At 40.3% G+C, this 26,043-nt stretch overlaps 1 protein-coding gene across 18 annotated transcripts in view; it reads right to left on the bottom strand.

Annotated features, from left to right (window-relative positions):
* Lrch3 (leucine-rich repeats and calponin homology (CH) domain containing 3) overlaps positions 1-26,043 on the bottom strand; it is a 101,947-nt gene that overhangs the window by 55,886 nt on the left and 20,018 nt on the right. For all 18 annotated transcript variants that reach the window (XR_001781866.2, XM_030249271.1, XM_030249272.1 and 15 more), the window contains exons 2-5: positions 9,708-9,852; positions 7,961-8,087; positions 4,739-4,844; positions 613-749 (exon numbers count right to left, since the gene is read on the bottom strand). Coding sequence is in view for 17 of the 18 variants with exons in the window: in XM_030249271.1 (XP_030105131.1) it covers positions 613-749; positions 4,739-4,844; positions 7,961-8,087; positions 9,708-9,852 (515 nt within the window). In the remaining variant the exon portion in view is untranslated. The remainder of the gene's footprint in view (positions 1-612; positions 750-4,738; positions 4,845-7,960; positions 8,088-9,707; positions 9,853-26,043) is intronic.

The raw sequence follows: 26,043 nt of genomic DNA, 5'->3' as shown, positions 1-26,043 counted from the left end.
GAGTTTCTGTACAGCCCTGGTTGTCCTGGAACTAGAAATCTACTTGCTCTGCCTCCAAGCGCCACCACCACCTGGCCAGAAAACAAACTTTTGAGAAATTCAACTTAAAGTGCTTAAGGACTGGGGAGAAAGAGAAATCACAGTCAGCGAAGTGGCTGGCTTGTGCGAGCACGAGGACCTGTGCTTGGGTCTTTGGGACCCACAGATACGCAGCAGACACTGGGGAGGTAGACTCGGGAGGATCTCAGGCTTGCTGGCTGCTCAGGCTAGCTGAGTCGCCGAACTCTAAGTTCAGTGAGAGATCAGTGAGAGTGCAGTGGTCTTGGAGTGCCGTCTCCAAAAGCAAACAAACAAGAGTGAGGCAGAGGAAGACACCTATCGGCAACCTTTGGTGCACTTAGAAACAAACACACACGCAGACGCACCGAAGTAATGAAAGGAAAATGCTTTTGGAAACATCAAAATCTCTCTTCCATCCCTGTATTAAGGGAGTGTGTGGTGGTGGCAGCAGCAGTGGTATTGGTGAATGGCAAGACAGACACAGTGCATACACAGAGAATTTCCTTTAACTTTCCAGCAGAAGTTGCCTTCGCAGACTTTATCCATACTTACCTGTGCAGGAGGCGACTGAAGCGGGTTGTTGTCCAAGGTGATCACCTGGAGGTGCCGGAGGTTCCGGTAACAAACAGGGATCACTGTGATTTTATTGCACGAGAAGTCGAGCCGTATCAAAGGCACCTCTGCCAGCTCTGCATGGAGGTACAGTGGAAGGAACAATCACTGATATTGTAGAACAAGTTTTTACACATGATTCCAGTTAAATGTGGTGAATATGAAAAATCATTTACCTTTATTCTTAGGAATTAACAACGTATTAAATAAAATCTGATTGCTTAGAGACAGGAATACTACCCAAAACCAAGCAGTTTGACTCTTTCCCTGTTCCCAGGATTACTTAGCTCTCAGAAAAAGAAAGAACAAGTGAGTACATAGGAACAGAAGGAAGCTTGAAAAACCATACGATATGCAGTCACTAAAACAGAATTTTTTTCTAAAAACTCATACAATAGCAAGCATTTTATAATGGTAGAAACTGAAATTCTGAATGCATTTCAGAATTAAAATAATTCAAGAAATGTTTGAATTATTTTACTCTAGAGTAACACAAAATGGTTCAGAAAGGAATAATAAGAAAAAATCAAAGAATCCAAGATTTAGTCACAACATTCAGTTTTAAAAATGAAACACAAAAACCAGAAAAGCAATTATCAAAAAGAGGGAGGGGGGCCAGCAAGATGACTCAGTAAGCAGGCGTGGTGGCACATGGGAGGACTTGGGAACACTTGGGAGGCAGAAGCAGGTGGATCCCTGAGTTTGATACCAGCCCTGTTTTCACAGAGAGCTCTAGGACAGCCAGGGCTACACAGGGAGCACAGGGAGACTTGCCTTCTTCAAAGGAAAAAAGGACTCAGTAGATAAAAACTCAGCAGAAAAAAGGTGCTTGCTGCGGAGTCTGAAGGGGTTAACCCTTAAATCTACACAGAAGAAGGAAGAAACAAAGTTGTTGTCTTACCACCTACTGCATGGTGGCACGTGCACACAGACCCAAATAAGTAAACAAACAAACAAACAAACAAACGAATGAATGTAAGATGGGGGAGAGGCAAAACAATGATGTCAAGACCACAGTCTGAAGAGGCCTTATGTAACCAGCATGCAGAGTTAGCCCACATTACAGTAGTTAGTGAGCAGGAAAAGAGGCAAGCTCTTCAAGTCTTCCATGAAATGACTGGCCATACTTTCAGCTACCAGGTCTCAATTCCAAGTCAGCTAGGTGTAGCACCTGTGAACACACTCAGGAGGCTAAGGCAGGAGAACTGCCAGAAGCCTGGACTATTACAGTGTGAGTCCCAGGCTAGCCACAACTATATAGCAAGACTATGCCTCCAACCCTCCACATACACACCCAAACATTTTCCTTCCCAAACCACCATTTAAAAACAGTCAAGAGATACTAGAGGACATAGCCAACAAACCTAATAAAAGTGCTCCTGCCCACTGAAAACTAAATATTGGAAATGGGTGGGAGTGGAGATAGCATGAGGAAAAGAAATATTAATAATTACTCTGAGCTTTTAAATATTTTTCAGTGATGTTTACTAAAAATTAATTAAAAATGAGAATGGTTATGGAACAAAAGATACATCACTAACTAAAAAAGCAATGTCATAGATTACTAGTTAATGTTCAAATTAACTTCCTGCCATCTCAGGCTAGTTAACATGCTGATTACAAACCATGCAATTAAACATCTAAAACTGTAATTCATAATTAAAACGGTTTATAATAGAGATAAATTAGATAATTATTACAATGTACTTGTCATCAAAACCTCCATGTTACCAGGCATGGTGACACTAACCAGCACTCATAAGGCAGAAGCTGGAGTGATGTGAAACTGAGGCTAGCCTAGGCTACACTATCAGGGGAAAAAAAACCCAAACACACACATACAAAAGCCCAAACTTCAATATTTTCATCAATATTTCACCCTATGCCATGAGCAAACCTTGAGGATGGTGACTAGGCCCTGATTAAAGGCATAGCCCTAGAGAGGGTGTTGGGCCTGGCACTGTAAGTGGGTTGGTGGGTGTAATCCCAGCCACTCAGGAGTTGAGACATGAGACTGAAAATTTCAGGATAGCCAAAGCAAGGTGAACTGTTTCAAATGCAAATAAAATAAGAAAAAGTGGGATGGGAGCGCAGCTTAGCAATAGCAACCTGCCTACTGTGCACGAGGCCCCTGTTCAGTTTTCAGTCCCTAGGCTACACTCCACTGAAACTTGAATATTGGGAGCGAGGTAGGAAGGAGGGTGGAGGAGACAGAGAAATGAAAGTGTGGGATTATTAAGACAATGGTCATCATTCCTGCTTTCCCATCCTGAGTTGGTGGTAAATACCGAGAGGCAATGGAGGAAAGGCCTGCAGGCAATCGGGTGGGTGTGAAGGTGACCAGACAAGTTCTGTGACAGCATGGGGGCGCCAGCTTGAGTGATGGTGTGTGTACAGAGGGGAACTGAGAAAAGCCTGTTCTAATGTGTCAGACATAGGTTACAACTAATCATTTCACTCCATCAAACTGGAATAAATGGTTGGCTTTTTGTTTGTTTGTTTGGTTTGGTTTGGTTTTAGAGCTTTATTGTAGAAAGGCAGGGAGAAAGGAGAGAAGGTAGAAAGAGGGAGAGGCCGGCCATGGCTATGTGGAGTGGAGAGAAGGGGGAAGGGAAAGAGAGGAGGGCTAGAGAGTAAGAAAGGTGAGAGCTAAAGAGAGACAAACAATTGGATTTTGCAGTAAAAGCAAAAGCATCATTATTTAACATTTATTATAAACTCTGTCATGGCTCATCGAACCTAGAGCTTTGTTATGGAGATGCTGCTGTTGTGTTTCCTTCTTTGTTTACTTCGGACACGGTCTCTCTAGTTAAGCAGGCCTCACACTCACTCCAGCTCACCCTGCCATTGCTAAGGTACAGCCTATGCCATCATACAAGACTCTTCCTTAGGCTTAAATACACATTCTGAAATGGTCATCAATTATTTTCTAGAATTTGCTTTGAATTAATCTAGAGGATTAGGAGGACACACAGACACACACACAGACACACACACACCTATTTTTTATGGTGATTTTTATTTTGTTTTTGGAAATTTTCTTATATAAACGAACTGTCACATGCCTGTCACATGCGACCACAATGATCGGCTCCTGGTGATTCTTACACATGGAAGCTCATTTATGTAAGAAATTTTACATTACTAAACTATATTAATATAGTTTGCATTTAATTAAAATGGTTCTCATTTTCATTTTCAGTCTTTCCTTTGTGAACACTTGATGCATTACAATTTGTCTAATCATTCTGCTACTCAAATCCACACGACGGACAGCCTGTCCTCGCCTGCAGACTCGCTTCAGTTGTTACTGTGAACCGCCTTCACTCGCTTCAGCAGACTGAACGTTTCCAGTGAGGGATAAATTACATTCAACTCCAACTCCACCAATCCTACTTAATTTCCACAGCGCATTTATAAAGCGGACCAACACATCACACCAGATACCCCTTCATCAAGCACACTACACTTCTCCCCACTTTGTGCCTGGTTAAATTCACACGACACTGCCACGAAGGATCAACTGCATAGCTCAGGAGTCAAGACGATGGAAAATGGAATCACTGAGCAAGGGCTACCAAAAATTTTCTCTCGAGGTTTTGTTGTTTTGCTGGTGTTGAGGATTGAACCTCCAGTCTTGACTGCTAGCCAAGCGCTGCACCAATGAAGTACATGGCCTCTCCCTCTTTTGTCTTTGTCTGTCTCCCTCTTGTCTCTCTCTGAAGACAGGCAGGGTCTTGATGTGTTGCCCATGCTGGCCTAAGACTCATGACTGCCCTCTCTGTAACTCTGACCTTCAGACAGGTTTACTCGGCAGGCCTGTATGGTGATCCTCCTGCCTTGCTTAATCTCTTGAGTAGCTGGGATAACAGGCCCATGCCAGGAGCCCAGATCTTCATAGTTTTCTAGAGTGCATAATCGAGTAGATGGTGCTAGCTAAATAAGTCATTAGAGCTTAAGCACTGGCTCTAACTTGTGCATAGTTTTGGCTTCTGCCCATCAGTCTGTGAGGCCTTTAAAATAAAAAAACAAATACCAACAGAACAATTATTTCATAGTTTCTTACCTTCAGGCAAGCGTAGAAGATGATTTCTTCTTACATTGAAGTCTCTCAAGGCTTCCAGATTACCAATTTGGGAAGGCACAGTTTGAATTTCATTGCAGCTTACATCCTATTTCAAAGAGTACAAAAGCAAGATCATTTTAATCATAAACTTACCTGCTTTAAACTATTACAAAATGAAATTAGGTAATTTTCTTGGTATATATGCATGTGTGTGTATATGAAATCATCTTGTACCTGAAAATAACTCAGTTTTATTTTAATTTATAGGCCTTTTAATTCATTCTATATATTTTATATAGGCTTATAAAATTTTTTGAAATTAAAATTATATGGCTTAAGATATTAGTAGAAAGCCTAGAATACTAGATCAAATAAAAATGTTGGTAAAAGGTAAAGCAGAAAAAGTATATTTTATGTTATACTATTCTAATTAAAATTAAAAAAATGATTAAAAATTATTACATAGAAAAGCTGCCATTTTTCAAAGTGCCAGTTAGATTGTTCAAAAATATAAAATTAAAGTGTAAGGAATGACTCTATTTTTATCCAACTGCATGTAAAGGGAAATACTAAATCATACACAACTCAAAAGCTATGGAAAAGCAGGCTGGTAGTATCCAGTTAGTCTGAGTCTAATACACAGGGTCCAGAGGCCTGCTGGTGCTTGCTTAAGAGCTTGATCTCAATAGGCCTGAAAGAATGACTAGCTACAGCTTCCAAGATGAAAACTGCAAACATCCCATGGTTCTGAGACGGCCAGAATGATTTACAAGCTATGCGCATGTGCAGCAGAAGGTAGCTCACGCTGTAATTGGATAGTTAGATGCCCCCCCCCCCCCGACACACACACACACACACACACACACACACACACACACACACGAGAAAGCAAAGAGCACTACTTACAAAGCCAGGCTGCTCACCATGCAGCTGCGTCAGCCTTACACAGCCTTAAGGCTTTGATTACATTTATTATTTATTTGTGGGTGAGAGGAAGTAGGGGGTATTGCTGAGTGTGGAGATCAGAGGACAGTTTGTGGGGTTTGGCTCTTCTCTACCACCTGGCCTCAGGGTCATCTGGCTTGGCTGCAAACACTATTACTTGTTGACCCATTTTGCTGGCCCCAAACATTATTTTATCTTTTTCAAAAGAGAAAAGAATATAATTTTCATCTTTCCTATTCATTAATGACAAGTAGGATCAAAAATTGGACTTTGAAGTCCAGTGCTCTAAGCATCAAATTTAAAACGGGCAGTAAAAGAAGTTGAAGAGGCACAGCACGTGGGTCTGTGGCTAGAATTTTAGTACTTGATGTTTTATCTCTCAGAAAATACCCGTGTCAATAGAAAGACATTTACTCTCACCAGAAATGGGGGTGGGAAGGAAAGAGAGAAGGATGTGGTAAGACTACCATCACGGAAGCCAGAGTCCCCTTCCTCTGTCAAAAGTCCCCTGAATACTGCAGGCATCAACTGGCACCTTTTCAAAAAAACTAACAGGAGTTTCTCAAACGTGTATCTGTCTGCTGAGAACTTAGGATTCTGTAAGTAGTTACAAAATTTAATTGATTTGATGCTAAAAATTTTGGAAATTAAGGCAGGAAGACTGAGTTCAAGGGCAATGCAGGCTATAAAGTATATTTTTTTCAAAAAATAAGAATATGATCAAACTATATGATGAAAAATTTTAAATAAAATAAATATAATAAATAAAATAAAATAAAATGGAAAAATAAAGAAAAGAACTTAGAGTGTAAGTTATACTTACTTCGTGTTAACAAACCAAGTTCTAAAGAATGCCCCCAAAACATACATTTTGGGTTTTATTTCCAAAGTCTAGCTAGCACAAAAATAGTAGCCTAAAATCCCAACTCTAGATTTAACGTCTGTGAATTTTTAACATATAACCTGTTATATTTAAAGTCCTCCTACCAAAGTAATCTAATTTGTCTAGCTAGATTTATACCTTTAAAAAATAAGATTTATTTTATGTATATGAGTACAATGTAGCTGTCAGACACTCCAGGAAAAGGCATTGGATCCCATTACAGATGGCTGTGAGCCACCATGTGGTTGCTGGGAATTGAACTCAGGACCTTTAAAAGAGCAGTCAGTGCTCTTAACCTCTGAGCCATTGCTACAGCCCTATATCTTTCTTTTTCTGTTTACAACCATCTTTATTAATAAACTGTATTTCTAAATCTCAATGGACACAGTTGCATTTGATCATTTCAAGTAATTCGAAACAGACTTTAGTTCAAGGAGGCTGATTTCCAATCCTATGGTGACACAGCCTCTGGCAAATTATGTCATATGAGTACTAGTTTCCATAGTTATAAAATGCAGACAATATTAGTCCAGCTTATAACATAATTGTGGGGATATAAACAGTTTAACTCCTAAACTAACTTAAAACATAAACAGTTAAGAGATGGTTTCTTGGGCAGGGCAGTTAGTGGGGCATATCTTTAAGCCTAGCACTTGGGAGGCAGAGGAAAGCAGATCTCTGTGAGTTCAAGGCCAGCCTAGTTTACAGAGCAAAGTTTCAGGACAGCAAAAGCTACACAGAACAATCCTGTCTTGAAACAAACAAACAAACATGGTTTCTTGTATACTGACAAGTATACAATAGTAGAAGAAATTTAATAGTATCTTAGGATATATGTAATAGCAAATTATAGTTGGCTACATATTCCAAAGATATGGCAAGAAAACAAACATACCAAAAAAAAATCAAAGAGTAACTTTTGGAATGTCCATTCATTTATGAAGGCTAATAAATATCATAAAAATATTGATATAAAAATTTGAAAACTCAGGCAGGCAGTGGTGGTGCATACGTTTAATCCCAGCACTTGGGAGGCAGATTTCTGAGTTTGAGACCAGCCTGGTCCACAGAGTGAGTTCCAGGACAGCCTGGGCTACACAGAAATACCCTATCTCGAAAAACCAAAAAGGAAAAAAAAATTGAAAACTCAACTACATTATTAGCTTATGTCTCAAAAGTTTAGTAATATAGAAATCATTTAATACTGGATAGAAAATAACCAAGGACATTTCCCCATTTTGTGTGATATTAAGACTTGTACATTGAAGTCTTTCTTAATTAAATTGTCAAGCCAACGCTATAAAATTACTTTAAAAACAACCTTAATATTTGATTTTTATTCTATAGAAGACTACAGACATGTTGGACAATCAAAAAATGAAATGTTAACTTACAAGTTCTGTCAAATGTCTGAGATGTCCAATTTCTTCAGGAAGCGAGACCAATTTGTTATTGCTAGCGATTAAGACTTTCAGTGGTAAGTTACACAAGTGGACTGGCAATGTTGACAGTTGATTCCGACTAAGTGAGTAAGTAGAGACAGAGCGGTCAGATACCACTGAAGAAAAATATCTCCATGTTTCATTTTAGATACAAAACTAAGTCTTACAAAGAATAATAAACAGGATACTAGATTTGAGTTCTGTCAGTTGAATCAATTCCCTGACTAAATTTAGACAGATAACAGGAATCTTTGTTTATATATATAAAAAAAAAAAACACGAGAATCACATATATAAAATATTCAAGCACATTTCTTTTAGAATAGAAAGAAATTAAGTTTACCATGTAAATTTTTTTATTGATTTTATGTATAGGAGTACACTGCCGCTGTCTTCAGACACCATAATCGGGCATCAGATCCCATTACAGATGGTTGTAAGCCACCATGTGGGTGCTGGGAATTGAACTAAGAACCCATGGAAGAGCAGTCAGTGCTCCTAACTGCTGAGCCATCTCTCCAGCCTTACCATGTAAATTTAACCCCATAATAATTCTTTCAGAGCCATGTCTGCCCATTTTCAAGATCTTTTTTGTTGATTAACATATTTCATGGACCTTTAAAAAATTTATAATCCAATAATAATCTACTGCTATATGTTTATTAAGAAAAATACTTAACATTTACATAAAATTTCTCTAGTGTTATTTTTAATGAGATTTTAAAAACTTAGAACTAAATATAAGGAGTGAATTTTATGCTTTAAGGTTTTATTTTTATTTTTTAATTGTCTACATGTGTGTCAGAGTGGGTTTATGGGTGTTGAGTGCAGCACCCAAAGCAGCCAGAAGAGGGCGTCAAATTCCCCTGGAGCTGCAATTACAGGCAGTTGTGAGCTGTCTGACAGGGATGCTAGGAACTGGACTCAAGCTCCCTGAAAAAGCAGCATACGCTTTCAATGATTTGTCACCCCACCAGCCCCAGGGATAGATTGTTTTTAAGGCATATAAACTGGGTACCAAACTATTTCCATGGTCCAATGAGATGGCTCAGTGGGTAAAGGTACTTTCTATGTAAATATGGCAACCTGAATTCAATCCCTGGAACCCATACAAAAGTAGAAGTAGAGAACTGATTCCACAACACAAGGTTGTCCTCTGCCTCTGTGCATGCATTACAGCACACGAACACACAAAGTAACAATGTAGTGTGTGTGTGTTGCTGGGAACTGAACCAGTGTCTTTTTTTTTTTTTTTTTGGTTTTTCGAGACAGGGTTTCTCTGTGTAACCCTGGCTGTCCTAGAACTCACTCTGTAGACCAGGCTGGCCTTGATCTCAGAAATCTGCCTGCCTCTGCCTCCCAAGTGCTGGGATTAAAGGCGTGCACCGCCATGCCTGGCTGAACCAGTGTCTTGTGCATACCAGGCTAATGCTCCACCAGCTAAGCTGTATCCCAGGCCATCAGACCTAGTATTTACTTGATAAAGTAAATAACTTACAGCTAGTAGAGCCTATTAATTATGCAAAGCTAAAAATAAACAGAGAAACAAGAGAGACTTGGGAGAAAAGTTACTATATCCTAAGAACATATCAGAAACTGCTGATGTGAACAGAGAAGTATCTGCAAATATTTTAGTGACTGAGAGGAGAAAATTAAAGGTCATATAAAACCAGTTTTCCCAAAAGAATAGCATTCTTACCTAATATTTAGGAATGTCAGAGCTTGTAAGTTTAGAACAGCCTCTGGGATATACCGAATACAATTCTGGTATAGGTTAAGACTTTCCAGGGAAACAAAGTGACATGCTTCCATAGGGATTTCTGAGAGGCGATTTCGTGACAGGTCTGAAAGAAAATATAAAAGCTTAAAACCATCCTTTGAAACTTGTTTTACTGAAATTAGTTAGTATGCTTCATAATTACTTGATTTCTCCAGAATTCCTAGTGGAAACTGGTTCAATATAAGCATTGAAACATTTATTAACTGGCAGAGTAACCCATTAAACACATACCTTTAAACAGCTGCTAGAAAATGTTTCCTTTTCACTTTCCACACATACAAAAAATAAAATTGTTATTCTTTGTGAGTAATACACATTCTAAGACACTGGCCACTCATTTTATCAAAGCTGCATCACTAAGTTCCAAATGTCATCAGATACAAAGATACCCATCTTCCTATGCATGTATGAGAGAGAAGGGGGGACGGGGAGAGAGAAGGCCATGATGTGTTCATAGGGGTGAGAGAACAGCTCTCCGTCCACTGAAGGAGCCAGAGATCAGGATGTCAGGGCTGGCCAGCAAGTAACTTTTTACCAACTGAACCATGCCCAACTCTCTACTAAAGAAAGTTACCGTTCTTTGTTAAAACACACCCAGGAGCCTTTTTTGGTCCCAATGACACAATGTGAGCCTCAATAAAAATAGTAGTTAAGGGGCTAGAGAAATGGCTCACTAGTTAAGAATTCTTGCTGCTTTTCTAAAGGACCACCAGAGTTTGGTTCCTAGAACCCACAGTGGGCAGATCAAAACTGCCTGTAACTCTAGCTCTAGGGGATATGATGCTCTCTTCTGGTCTCTGTAGGCTGGTGTGTGCACATGCACACACACACTAAAAAAAAACCAAAAACCAAAACCAAAACCAAACTTATTTTTTTGTTTTTCAAAACAGAGTGCAAGATCACCTCCCACTTTAATTTTTTTTAAAAATTTTCAAAAGAGTTAATAAATCCATTATGCACATTAATTCATGATTTTAAAATGATATATGCCCCAAAGAGACAGAGAACCAATTCATTAGCTTATGAACTGATTAAAAGAATCAACCATTTACTTTGCTTTTTCTCTGTGAAGATATCACTGAGTAACCTAGAGATTCTAACCAGAGGTAAATGAGGAAATGAAAATAGCCTAGTTACAGGTAAAAACAAAAACAAAAACAAACCAACCAACCAGGGTATCAGTATTTTAAAACTCCCAATGAATTAATGAATATAGAACATAAGCGACTATCAATTTTAAGAATAATTTGGTTGTTGCTTACGTGTGTGTGTGTGTGTGTGTGTGTGTGTGTGTGTGTGTGTATGTGGTTTCCTGGGGACTGAATTCAGGTTGCCAGGATGGGCAGCAGGGCCTCTGCCCTGCAGAGCACCTTACTGGATCCCAGTGGCTATCTTTATAAAAGGTCAGAACATCAGGGCACAAATCTGTAATCCTAGCACTCAGGAGCTTGAGACAGATTTTGAGTTTGAGGCTAGCCTTGGGCTACATCCAGAGATCCTATCTCGAGACAACAACAACAAAACAGGAGTGAAGGAGCCAGCTGAGATGGCTTGCTCACATACTCAACAGCCTGAGTTCGCTCCCTGATGCCATAGAGGAGGGAAAGAACTGAAATGTACCCACGTGTGCCATGGCATCCATATGCCTGCTCGCTCTGATTCTGATACCCCGGCCCACTCTCCCTGCCTGCCTGCCCCTCAACTAATTATAACACACCCACACCCACACCCACACACACACACACACACACACACGGAAAGAGAGAGGAGGGAAATGAACAAAGGCAATCAGAAATTGTGTCTCTTACTAAAGAAAACAAACAAACAAACAAACAAACCTAAGGCTGCATTTGCTCTAGCTTCTAGCTCACCTGTCCACTCAGGAATGCAGAGAGCCACCCTCCCATATCCATCTAGTCAGCCAAACACACCTCAGATCTGTGTGCCTCACACCATTTTTCTCTCTTCTGTTCTCTGGGGAAAAGGACAACACTCAAGAGTCTGTGGTGGGAATCCTGGTGAGAAGCCCTGACTAGGAAGAGCAGTGGGTGGAGGACGTGGAGAACCCACCCATGCATGCCTGCATAGCCTGCGTAGCTGCAAGGGTCGGAAGCTGGGGACTGAAGAGCAGTGGATGGAGGACGTGGAGAACCCACCCATGCATGCCTGCCTAGCCTGCGTAGCTGCAAGGGTCGGAAGCTGCCATTTGGGCAGGGGTGGGCGCACTGCTTTCTCAATAATCCCTACATGTTACTTTACTACTTTCTTACCCAAGCGTATGACAGAGAGGGAGGGAGACACTGGGGGGGGGGGGGGATAGAAAGAGAGAAGAGGGGAGGAGGGAAAGGGAGGGAGAGGAGGAGGGAGAGAGGGAGTGAGGAAGGGAAAGAAGGCGTACATGCCGAGCATAGGTGTGAAGCTCAGAGGACGACTGGCTGGAGCTGGCTCTCTCTGGCCTCATAGGCTCTGGGAAGCGAACTCGGGGTGTGAGGCTTGGCACCTCGTGCCCCTGCTCACTAGACCATCTTACTGCCCTCCAGCAATTTCAATCCTTGTTCCAAACTGGAAAGGTCCCCTGCATTGTACCCTCATGAGTGGCGCCTCCACTTGCTTTCTTTGCATATTTCTCTGTTCAACAGACTCTTCTATAAAATCTAAGTCACAACTATGAGTATTTCTATAAAAATCCTCTGTATAAATGATCATACTTCCTCTCATTTCAAAATTCTTTTATGCTATAATTAGAAGCATGCTACTCTGTTTCCTGAGACTGACTTGTTTGTCTGTCCCAGTCATTGGCTCTACTTCTACAGCTAGCTTACTCCAGTCTCCTCATTCACATTCTTGTCCCATGTTCTGAGTTTAGCAAGCGATTTTTCTTGTTTTTTGTTTGTTTGTTTGTTTTTGTTTGTTTGTTTGTTTGTTTTTTGAGACAGGGTCTCTCTGTATAGTCCTGGCTGTCCTGGAACTCACTTTGTAGACCAGGCTGGCCTCGAACTCAGAAATCCGCCTGCCTCTGCCTCCCAAGTGCTGGGATTAAAGGCGTGGCTACCACACCACACCCGGTGTGGTTTTTCTTTCTCAGTTGATGGGTTTCCTCATCCTCAAAGCTCAAGTCACTCCGAAAGGGTGCACTGAGTGATATTCACACGGAATAGTAGAAGCAATGCTGCCATTAAGATGAGCTCCAGGACAGCCAGGGCTATGCAGAGAAACCCTGTCTCGAAAAACCAAAAAAAAAAAAAAAAAAAAAAAAAAAGAGATTTCCTTCTGTGAGCTCAAAGGTCGAGATCATCATGCAAAAGCCTCTGACTCTCACTTCTCAGGGCCACTACATCAGGGAATCCTATGCTCACCAAGGAAGTCTCCTGCTTGCCTACCAAGTGGCTGTAATTTAAGAAAGAGACCACCATCTTGCCAACGCACCTCCTAAATGCACATATTGTCTTGTGAATGTAAAATGCAATTGTGCAAAGGCAAGTTTCACATAAAAATGATCTCGAGGCGAGGGAATATAGACCCTCTTCTTCCCAAAGAATTACAACATAAAATTATAAATAATTTGATATATTTAAGGATAAACACTTCACATACATATTGTGAATGTCTTTAGTACAAAGTACAATAATTACTTTATCAGCTACAATTTAATTCAATTTTAAAAGCTGGAAGAATAAAAGGAATTATTAATGTCAATTATAAAATGCTTCAATATGGGGCTGGAGACATGTCTCAGCAGTTAAGAGCACTGGCTATTTTTCCAGAAGACTTGGGTTTGATTCCCAGTACCCACATGGTGGCTCATAACCATCTATAACTCCAGTCCCGGGGGATCTGACTCCCTCATCTTGTCTTTGAGAGCAACATGCACTCACATGATACACAAACATACATGCAGACACAACACCCATTTACACAAGTAAATAAAACAAAATGATTGCTTCAATATTAAGTTTGATGCAGTAATCTTTGTTTGGGTAACAAAGTGAAGTTGGAGACAGCTTACAAAACTGAATTTTTATTTATGCACTAGTCTTGCTTTTTGATGAAGGCTAACCTTGAATACAGCATTCTGCCTTAGTATCTCTAGTGCTGTGATTGTAGATGTATACCACATTTGGTGTGGTGGTTTGAATATACTTGGCCCATAAGGACTGGTAATGTTGGGAGGTATGGTCTTGTTAGAGGAAGTGTATCATTTGTAGGGGTGGGCTCTGAGGCTCCACGCAGTATGGAAGGGTCAGTTTCCCCTGGCTGCAGTCAAATCAAGATGCAGAACTCTCAGCTCCTCCTGCACCATGCCTGCCTGATGGCAAGGACCTCCTACTCCTCCTCCTGCCTCTGCCTCCCTAGTTAGCTAAAGGTATGCATTTGCTGCACCAGGCTCCTGGGTATTCTTAACCTACTATCTCGGTTTCCAGGTCCTTTGCATTTCTCTTTGTGTTTTAAAATGAACTTGCTAAATCTTAAAGAAAGAACACTTTTTGAGAGCTTTTCCAAATCACATCAATTCCAACAATGTGGAAAGACAGAACATCCTTACAACACTGAGCTTTTCGGTCTAAAAGCACAGCTTATCTCCCCAGAAAAGACACGCTTTAACAAAAGTCTCATAATTTGTCTTAGAGATTTTACAAAAGAGATATATTCCCAGATTCTACTATTTCATGAGTGACATATTTCTAACCACTTGTTACACAGAGAAGTAAAATAATTGTCCTATGTTGATCTCGTATCTGAAAGCCCTAGTAAACTTTTAGTTCAAAACTCGTCTGCTGATCCCTTTAGACTGTTTCCATGGCGCTATGAATAATGGAGCCTTTGTTTCTTCCTCTGTGCTTCTTGTGTATTTACGCAACTTCCTCACCCTGTTTGTTAGAACATCAAGTATAATGCTGAATAAAAGAAATAATATCCTTTTTGTTACTAATTTCAACTGTTTTCTTTGTTGACTCTGTATGAAATTAAGAAAACTTTCTAAATTTGCTAAGACTTTTATTGGTAATAGGTGTTAAATGTATTAATAATTTTTATTCCTCTGTTGAGATAATCATGATCATATGATTTTATATTTTATCAGATTAATATGGAATTTTCCTTTTTTTTTTTTTTTTGGCAAAGATAGATTCATTAAGAAAATGTGAGAAAGAACTCCCGAGAGTAGAAGGAAACCCGAGATAGGAAGTTTCAATTTTGACTTTTATTATGCCATTATTTTATTCCTTTTGTGAAGAATTAATTCTTACCCTCATAAATCTTTCATTCTATTAATGTAGATGAGACCAGTTTTCTAATGTTAAAGACATTTTATAATAACCTTGAAGTACAGTGTGATGGTTAATACTCACTGTCAACTGGGTTAGATTTTTTTGCTCAGATTTCCTTATGATTCAGCAAAAATGGCCAAACATATAAATATTTCATGAGTCTGAAAAGACTTCTACACCAGACCTAAGGTTCCAGTTAAGTCTATATGTCACTTTTACTTATTTGATAATATTCACTCAATACTTGTCATATTTTTACTAGTTTTTTCCTATCAATTGCTAGCAGAGAGGGCATATTATATTCTTTTACTATTGTTATTACCTGGTCTCCCCTCCCCACATTGTCTCCCCTCCCCCCCAACCCCTGCCCCCTTCTCTGAGGCCCAGACTAGTCTTGGGCTCACTCTATAACTACGTCCCAAGTGCTGGGGTTACAGGTGTGTACCATACTCGGCTTATCTTACAGGACTTTCAAAAAAGCATGGTTTATATTTAATAGCATTACTCATTATGGTTGGATAGTCAAAAGGGTCACATGGCAGGTACAACTTCATTGTCTTTGAATTACCTATGCTTTCTTCCTTTTTACTATTAGTTTGTTTGTTTGTTTTTTTAATGTTCAAAGTGGAGGTGCATCTTGATCCTTGGCTAATAGTTATGATTTTATCAAAAATTCAAATTAAGGAAAGAAAGATAAATAATAAATTGTAATTGATACAGAACATTTTCATGTATAGAAAATGCTGTGATTCTGTATGTCAAGTCAATGCTTGAAAACTGCCCATTTCACCACAAGGGAAAAAGATTTCTCAGCTTTTACACTGTTTTATTTCTAGTTTTACTCAGGCTGGCCAGGAACCTCAGATTCTTGAATGCAGGGATTACAAGCACAAAAGATGCCTATTTCTTAATTACAGAGGGTTACTTTTACACAGAAACACTGCTAAAATGTTATATATTTTCTAATGTGATGTATTTCTAGTAGTTCCTGTCTTAGAGTACCATTTATTTTCTTTTTTCTTCCCCACACAACCCCCCAGCCCCAGCATCCCATCCCCACCCCAGACAGCTCTGTGTAACCCTGGCTATCCTTGTAGACCAGGCTGGCATTAAACTCTGAGATTCTCCTGTCTCTGTTGTCTACGTGCTGGGATTAAAGGCATGTGCAACCACTGCCTGGCATGCATGATGCTTTTATTTATGTACTTGCTTTAGTCGGAATTCTGAAGCCGTTCCCTTTTTTTTTTTAAAGATTTATTTATTATTATGTCTAAGTACACTGTAGCTGTCTTCAGATGCACCAGAAGAGGGCGTCAGATCTCATTACAGATGGTTGTGGGCCACTATGTGGTTGCTGGGATTTGAACTCAGAACCTTCGGAAGATCAGTTGGTGTTCTTAACCACTGAGCCATCTCTCCAGCCCCTGAAACCGCTCTGGATGGCTTTTTTTTTTACCCAAACCTAATCCTACCAGCAATTGTCAGTTTCTTGGTGCAATGTATGATGAATCCTTTAATCTCATCCCCTCTATCGCTGCTTCGTGGGCCTATTCTGAGTCAAGCTAAATGACTCATGGAGAACTTCTTCACATAGAATAAAACACAGGGCTGGTGAGATGGCTCGGCAGGTAAGAGCACTGACTGCTCTTCCAGAGGTCCTGAGTTCAATTCCCAGCAACTACATGGTGGCTCACAACCATCCGTAATGAGATCTAATGCCCTCTTCTAGTGTGTCTGAAGACAGCTACAGTGTACCCATCACATAAATAAAATTAATAAATAAATCTTTAAAAAACAATAAAACACAAAGATGAAAGCGTATGTTTGACTTTAAAAAAAAAAAGGAAAGAAAGAAGGAAAGAGAAAAGAAATACCAAGCTTTCCCCAAATCATAGATCATCATTGTTTTGATCACTGGCCACTCCAAAGAACTAATAGTATATTCACTATTTTTGCTTTTACGAAAGAAAAAAAACCCATAAACTACAAAGATTTACATTAAAATGTTTCAGATACTCCCCTATCTTTCAGCAAAGTTTAGTGACAGGAGAGGCTACTGCATCCTTGTGTGGCTAGAGCACGCTCCTCAACTGCACACATATGCAATACTATGGCACGGGCCTCTGAGGCTCCATCTCACTGTCAATGTAACCAATCATCTGCTGTTTTCCTGACTGCAAGCCCAACTGAGACTGCCAAGTACTATAAAAGCCACCATCTGGATCATAAACAACTTTGCAATTAAGCTATCAAGTTACCTCTGTGTATCACATCCTCAGTCTTGGTCTTCCAAATGCATTTTTGTCTAATGATAGTGCGTAAGCCACCGACTACACCAATCTTTGGCACGGCCTTTAGATATTTTATTTAGCTGAACAAGGCAGAAAAAGGCCTATTTAGGCCTGATACAAATACAAGAACATTTTTGGACTAGGAAAAGATGAAACTCTCAATTAATTAAAAGAAATATTTCTATTCCTCTCCAGGATCTAGCTGGAAAAGTGTAGTCTCCATTTTTTTTTTTTTTTTAAATCAGGGAAACTTGTTTTGTGACAGATAAAGAGCATTACAGAAAGCCACAACTAATCAAAATACTGAATTGTGGAGCCAAATTAAACTGATACATCTACAAGACAGCTCCTGTGGCTCAGGAATAATCATGAAAGAGAAGACAGAAAGATTCTAAGAGCCAGAGGAACAGGAGGTTTATTGTGAAATTGGGTCTCCTAGAAATGGCAGAAGCTACACCTATACAGTATTTACAACATGGCTACCTAAACATGACCTGAATATGGACAACACTGATAGACAGCTAACATGGACAAGCCAAAGCTCAAGAGTCCTCAACCATACAAAAAACTAGAGGCAACTGTGGTGATTTGAATATGCTTGGCCCACGGGAAGTGGCACTACTAGGGGGTGTGGCCTTGTTGAGGGAAGTGTCTCCTCATAGCTGCCTTTAGATCAAGATGTAGAACTCTTGGCTCCTCCAGCACCAAGTCTGCCTGCAAATTGCCATGCTTCCTACCATGATGATAATGGACTGAACCTCTGAAACTGTAAGCTAGCCCAGTCAAATTGTTTTCTTTATAAAAGTTGCCTTGGTCATGGTATCTCTTCATATCAATTAAACCCTAAACCCTAAGACAGTAACTAAAGAAAGCCGGGAAAAGGAGACCATCATAGGAAAACCACTAGACACAAATTATGGTGAGCCTGTCCCAACAAGATACATCTTTACCACAGCTCCTGCATCTATGGCTCAGGGAACAACTCTGAAGGTAGGAAAGAAAGTTGTAAGAGCCAGAATACTTCTTAAGAATTCTGTGTAAAACACCTCTCCTAGAAATGGCTGCATAAACAAGAACAGAACAATGGTATTGATAAATAAGTTAACATGCAACAGGTAAATTTTCATGGGGTCCTACCCATAGACAAAGAACTACATGCTCTCCCTCGTATGCAACACTGCCTATACTGGATATATGTAAAGAGGTGTAAGTGTGGGTATAACTAAGAGAGTTATATTAGGTGGTGAGAAACGATGGAATGCAGGCAAAAGGACCCATGAATCATGAAAAAAAGCTATAAAGCTATTTTTTTCTCCTTCCAACTCACAGTTGTTTCACTGTAGATATGTGAGCTCATCTTCCTGTGTACTAAACTGTGTAGCAAGAACCACTCCTGCCTTCCAAAGTCTGCAATGTGCTAATCAGTTAAGCCAGTGATTATAAAAGTTGGGCTTCCCTTTTTATTCTACTAACAGTGCAGTAGGAATCAGACGTGACTAGTAATAAATACATTTGTCACATGGCCCACTTAGAAAAAGTGACTTCTTAAAAATTTGTTTTGAGGGAAGGGTCTTCAAATATATTTTTCATACTAGCATACAATTAATTTTTATTATAATTACCCTCCCCTACTCCTGGGGGAGGCATTCTGTAATTGAATTTTTCCTGGTTTTCTTCAATTTAAAACTATATAAAGTCATTCTGCTAAAGTGTTATTTTATTTAGTTTTTTTTGTTTGTTTGTTTGCCTTTGAGACACGGTCTTACTATGTTTCCCTGGCTGGTCTGCAACTCACTATGTAGACTGGGCTGGCTCTGAACTTGAAGAGTGCTGGTTTTAAAGGCATATACCACCACACCTGGCGATTTTAAACTACTGTACTGTAATACATTAAAAAAAAAAAGTGGTCTTAAAATTGTTTAAAAAGAAAGAAGTAGGGCTGGTGAGATGGCTCAGTGGGTAAGAGCACCCGACTGCTCTTCCTCGAAGGTCAGGAGTTCAAATCCCAGCAACCACATGGTGGCTCACAACCATCGTAATGAGATCTGACTCCCTCTTCTGGAGTGTCTGAGGACAGCTACAGTGTACTTACATATAATAATAAATAAATCTTAAAAAAAAAAAAAAAGAAAGAAGTATGTGACAAAAAGCTGGGCTCCAAAGTTCAAGGTCATTCTTTAATTTTTCTCTAACTTTTGAATACTGCTGATGACAAGTTGCTTACAGAGCGTGTATCAGCACCTGCCTCACAAGACTGTGCACTCTCTCCTTTCCCACTCAGTCCACGATGTGTAGCAGAGGATGTCCTTGAACTTTGACCCCTCCTGCCACTAGTTCCTGAGACTACAGGCTGCACATCCATAGAAAGCTGTGTGTCTATTTTTTTCTACTTTTAGCTGTTTATGACTTTAGGAACTAAGACCTACTTTCTGAGGGCAAGCCTGGAGCCTAATGAACTCAGAAACCCTATGAGACCAGCAAGCACTCTTAACTGTTGAGCCATCTCTTTAGCCTCTAACCTTGTTTTCTTATGATAGGGTTTCTCACTGGGACCTGGGGCTCATGATGAACTAGGTGGCTAGGCTGGCGGCCATTGAGCCCTAGGGATATTCCGGTCAGTCCTGGCCTCCCCAACACTTGGATGAGATCACAGCTGGAACCACTGCACTCAAGTTTGTACGTTCATTCTAAGGACTGAACGCAAGCCCTCACACATGGGTCAGATGTGATAGCTAATGCTGGTTTTCAATCTAACAGGACCTAGAATCACCTAGGAGTCAAGCCTCTGGGCGTGCCTGGGAGGGACTAACTCACAGCTCAACCAATGTGGGAAGAGCAGCCGGGACTGTACGAAAACAACATTCACAGCTGTCTTCCCAACTTTGAGCAGCTGACCCTTGTCACCATGACTTCTGTCTTGATGGACTGTACCCTAGAACTGTGGATCAAAATAAAGCCAGCCTGCCTGCCTCCCTTCCTCCCTCCCTCCCTTCCTCCTTTCCTCTCTTCCTCCCTACCTCCCTCCCTGTCTCCCTCCTTTCTTCCCTCCCTTCCTTCTTCCCTTCTTCTCTCCCTCCCTTCCTCCCTCCCTTCCTCCCTCCCTTCCTCTCTTCCTCCCTCCCTCCCTCCCTCCCTGTCTCCCTCCTTTCTTCCCTCCCTTCCTTCTTCCCTTCCTCTCTCCCTCCCTCCCTTCTCTCCTTCCTTCCTCCCTCCCTTCCTTCTGCTGCTTTAGTCAGGGGATTCCATCCAGCACCAGAAGGAAAGAAAGGCAGCAGGGTGCCCAGCAAGCGCTCTGCCAAGGCACTTGGCTCCCAGACCCCGCCCACATGGCGCTTTCCCTCTAGCTGACTGTTTCACTTTTCTATTTCTGTTTGAGACTGTGAAGATTGTAAGTTACAGAAAAATTATGACTGATATAATACTGCTTACTTCAAATAAGACAGTAAAGAAAAGCAGAAAAAAACATTTAAAACACTAGCTTCCAACTTAAATCTTGTAAAGGAAAATAATTAATTACACGTGTTTCAGTAGTTTTCTAACATTTAGCTTAAGAAGTTATTTATTCTCAGAGTAGCCAGTAATTTTGTCTGTTTTCTTTCTTTTTTCAATTTTGCCCTTTGATGCAATCACCGTTTCTGACCATTCCTGAGTTGCTTGAAGCAACATTTTTTTTTTTTACAGACTAGTGTCTGCTTTTCATATTGAAGGTGCCTGAGATCACTCTATCTTCCCATCAGGTCAAATGACTCTCTTTTACCCCATTCTCTTACTCATTCTCCTGAAAGATATCAGAGCATTCATGGTAGCATCTGTAAAAAGGCACTACTTATGTGGTAAAGTATAATCCTTGAACGACTCAATCCCAGTACTTTCAATGCAAACTTAGCTTCTCCATGTCCACAGAGATCATCTTGAATTCATTCAACTGTCCAGAGTTCAGACTTCTAGCTATTCTCTCAGGGCAAGTGCTTAAGGCACAACGGAAGCAGGAATCCAGAGAAACACTGCAAACCTCTCATTTGGGCAGTGTGCACTGCCCTTACACAAATGACTCCAGTAAGGCAGCTATTAGAAGGTTTGCTCAGGTCAGTGTACTCATTTCTGCCGAATTCGTAAGGGCTAACCCTCCCCAGATAGTCAGTCCTAAATACCAGAGATCCTTAAATGTGGGGACCTGCTCTCTCATAGTAATACTGAACTCTGAGCTCTTGAGTCATGACAGCCTTGTACACCAATATTCACATCAACATTATTCACGACAGTCAGAAAGTGTACACAACCCAAATGACTGAGGGGATGAGTGAGAAAATGAAACGTGCTGCCTGGATGCAACAGGATTCTTTTTCAGCCTCTTTAAAAAAAATATGTATGTGTGTGTATATATATGTATGTATGTATGTATGTATATATATATTAATTTTAAAGACTGGATCTTGCTACATATACATAGCTCTGGCTGGCCTGGAACCTGAAAGGAATGTAATCCTGATTCATGGTACATCATAGATACACAAAACTAAGTGAAGCGGGCCTGATGACAAACGACAGACACTGGCTCTGTTTGCACGGGTCCCTAAGAACAGTCCAAGGCAGGGTCACAGAGACCTTTGGTACAATGGTTACTGGAAACTGGGGCAGAAGGGGAAGGGAATCAAGAGTATTTGTTTGATGGATAAAATTGTATCACTTTAGGATGACAAAATTCTGGGGATAGACATAGAGGTGATAACTTGTATAACAATGTATACTTAAAACTAGTTAATGATAATGAATGTAGCTAGGCATATTTTACAATAATAAAAATATCAAATGTGTCAATCAAAGTAGAAATGTAATCTGCTTCATTTTAAGGTCACTCCGGCTCCAGAGGGATCCCAGGCTTCCAAGGACATTAAAAAGCTTTTAAATTCCAGGTTTTTCTAATAATCATTATCTTATGCTTCAGCAATAAACTAAAAACTCAAAGCTGAACTTTAATCTCAAAATTTTGTCTGTGCAACACAAACTGACATTTTTTTCCTTCCTAATCCCATTTCTCTTCACCAAGGAAAAATATATTTTAATATTTTATTCAACTCAGCTCTACAACTATGATAGTAAGATTTACTTCTCAAAATCTCAGTAAGCAGGCCAGGAAAATCTAGGTTCATTCCAGTCCAAACACAATGTTTTCAGCAGAATGGTATTCACTGAGAAATGCTAGCTCTCAAAAGTCTTGTGTTCTTTAATAACTGCTTCAGGCCATCCCACATAGTGACATCATCCTTACCGAATAAAGCCCATTATGCAACACTACATACCATATCATCACTTTCTATGTGAACATTCACTACTGCGGATATAAGAGAGCCTGAGATTATGACAGTCTCTATATTAGATATTTTTTTCAATACTGAGCAACATAAGAATAGGGATAGACAAACTAAAAACCAAACAAACAAACCAACCCACCTTTTAAAATACACAGACCAATATTAAATCAAGTAAAAATTCTCATGATGGTCAAGTACCTAACGCACCATAGCAAAGTAGCATGACCGCTAAGAGAGCGCTGCCCGCGGTCCTGCAGCCGAATGTCAACAGAGGAATACAGAGCTGTCCTTGTTGAATGAAGGTAATGACGACTGTCAGACTTCTGAAACCTTCTCTTTACATTTGCCACAATGTGGAAATACTCTATGCTTACATATTTCATTTTTGTTTTCAACCACTATGCCATTCCTATGAAAATTTTAAAGTAGAAAATAATAAAATATTCTCATTTCACAAATATTATTAACCCAGAAAAGTTAAAAAAAAAAACAACCACAGTACTTTCTAAAGCATTTCACTCGTCATACCACATTTATTCAACTTGTGAATCACTGTTTAAATTTGTGTTTACTTACAATCCTGCACTAGTTACATTTGCAATTGTAAATATTAGTGCCTTCTGCTTCGGGAGCATAGGACACATAGACTTTTCCTTATTTCTTCTGCTTAATACAATGAAAGTCTTGAGATGCTGTACAGAAAACAGACTGAAGACTGAAAGGTTGAATGCAGGGGCCTCAGGGCTCCACAGACAGAAGCAGCAAGGTCCCTGTGTTTGTTTGTGCTGCTTTGTTCTGTATCCATATTCCCGGTTCGGAGCTTAAGTCCCCCAAGCTGGCACCCCAGCAACACCAAGTCACAGCAACAAGAAAAAGAAAACAAGAGGGTGGGGCAGCTGCTAGATGATTGTGAAAATGCTTGAATGAACCATCAGAAACTCCCTGAACACACGGAAAACAGAAAGCCTACCAGAGCAATGGAAACCATCCAAAAGAAATGAGATTAAAAACAAATGGAAACTACAGTTGAAAACTAAAGCAACTGAAAACAAGCACCCTGAATGGAAGGGTCAACACCAGATGGAGGGTAGAGAAGAGGTAGGGTCAGAGGGGTGGCTTAGTGGTTAGAGTGCTTGCTGCTCTAGGAGAGGACCTAGGGTCAGTTCCCAGCAGCCAAGACAAGCGGTTCACAACGAACGACCTGGAACTCCAGCTCCAGAGGGTTTGCAGGCTTCCAGCCTCAAAGGGAACCTGCACTCCTGTGCACAGACAGACAGACAGACAGATACACACAATTAAAAATAAATCTTTACAACAGGCAATGAAATGAAATGAAATGAAATGAAATGCAGAACACTAGAAATTCTCCATTTAGAATGACAGAAAATGGGGAAAAGAGAGAGAGAGCTCTGACACTGAGTCCTTGCACGTCCTTAGGGTTCTGTGAGGAAGGGAGGGTAGGCCTAGAAAATCCTTATTGGAAGTAATAAATGTAGAGATGAGACACACTAACCAAAGCACCCATTTTAAAAAGAAGAAAAATGATATTAAGATATGTCATATCAAGCTGTGCGGGCGTGGTGGCCACGCCTTTAATCCCAGTACTCAGGAGGCAGAGGCAGAGGCAGGCGGAGCTCTGTGAATTTGAGGCCAGCCTAGAGTAAGTTTCAGGACAGCCTGGGCTGATACATAGAGAATTCCTGTATCCCCTCCAAAAAAGAACATATGTCATATCTGGACTTCTGAAAGCTGAAGATAAAGAAAAAAAATCTTGAAAACAATGAGAAAGAACAAAAATGACAGTAAATACCACACTATGAACCACAGTGAACAGAGAAAGTAGAGCATCTTTTAAGATGCGGAAAGAAAACAATACTCACCCAGAATTGTATCTAGAAAAACACCCTTCAGGAATGGAAGAGAGAAACCAAGAGGTCTTCAGACAAGACAAGCTAAGAGAACTTGTGGTCAGCAGAGCTAATCTAAAAGGATAACTAAAAGCAGTGCTCTAGACAGAGAGAAAGCACTACAAGAACAAACAGTAAAACAGAAAGACAGACTCCAGAGTGTATCAGCTTGCCAGGGCTGTGGTTTCAACAACCAGAATTTATTTTCTCTTGGCTCTACCTTTAAAAGCCAGGAATGGTAGCACATACCAGTGATCTCAGCACTCAGGAGGTGGAGGCAGGAGGATGGAGTTCAAGGTCATCTTCCAAGAAGTAGCAAACTAGAGGCCAGCCTAAGCCACACGAAGCTGTCTCAACAACAGGCAGGGCTGGGGTGCAGCCCAGATAGTACAGTGTTTGCCTTGCATGCATGTTCAAATCCCATACACTCTGGAGGCAAAGGCAAGAGGATCAGAAGTTGAGAGAAATACACAAACTACACATCAGGTTGGAAGCCAGGCTGGGCTATAGGAGACACTGTTTTAATATCAGTTAGAAGGTTTGGGGACTTGTTTCTTGTTTTGCTGTCATACTGCTATCTTTTCAGAGTTTCTTTTGTTATAAATCCCTGTCCTTGGTGTCACAGATATTCTTCTAATACAGACTTTCAGTCTATGTCACCCAAACTAAGAGCCCAGGACAGTTCTCTGAGATAAATTTAGTTGTAGTTCTGTGTCTAATTTTTCATTTCTCTACATAAATTTCCTTATAACATTTTTTCATAGCCTAGTTTTATAAACATGCACCAAAATTTTATCCGCCCACATACATTTCTCAGCACCCCACTCACAGGATTCGTGGAAAGTACAGCTGTGAAAAAGAAAGAAGGCTGTTTTCAAGCATGGTTGATTTTCTGAGTGAATGAACACAGACTCATAATGTCCCAAAGCAGGTGACCTATGAACTGAGTGTGTGAGCACATGCCCACAGTGACAATAATCTAAACTGCAAGCATGAAATTATGAAACTAGATACTTCAACTGGTAGGAAGCCTAAAAATAACCAAAAGAAAGAATTTCCCTACAACTTTAAAGAGAGAATCCTCAGGGCCAGAGAGATGAGAGTGGGTAAAAGCACGTACCACGAGGCTGGAGGACCTGAGTTCAATCCCCAGGACCGACATGGTAGAAGAAGAAAACTGATCTTACACACACACACACACACACACACACACTTACTTTATCCTCATTTCCTCAAAAAAAAAAAACAAGGTAAAATAAAAAATATCATTTAGGAGGCAATTAAATTATTAATAAGAAAAATAAATGTCACCAGGCAGTGGTGGTGCACGCCTTTAATCCCAGCACTTGGGAGGCAGAGGCAGGTGGATTTCTGAGTTCGAGGCCAGCCTAGTCTACAGAGTGAGTTCCAGGACAGCCAAGGTACACAGAGAAACCCTGTCTCGAAAAAACCAAAACCAACCAACCAAACAACCAAAC

Source organism: Mus musculus, chromosome 16 (assembly GCF_000001635.26).
Source record: "Mus musculus strain C57BL/6J chromosome 16, GRCm38.p6 C57BL/6J".
Lineage (NCBI taxonomy): Eukaryota > Metazoa > Chordata > Mammalia > Rodentia > Muridae > Mus > Mus musculus.
Note: the sequence above shows the minus strand (reverse complement) of the source record. Positions and strands in the feature narration are given on the sequence as shown.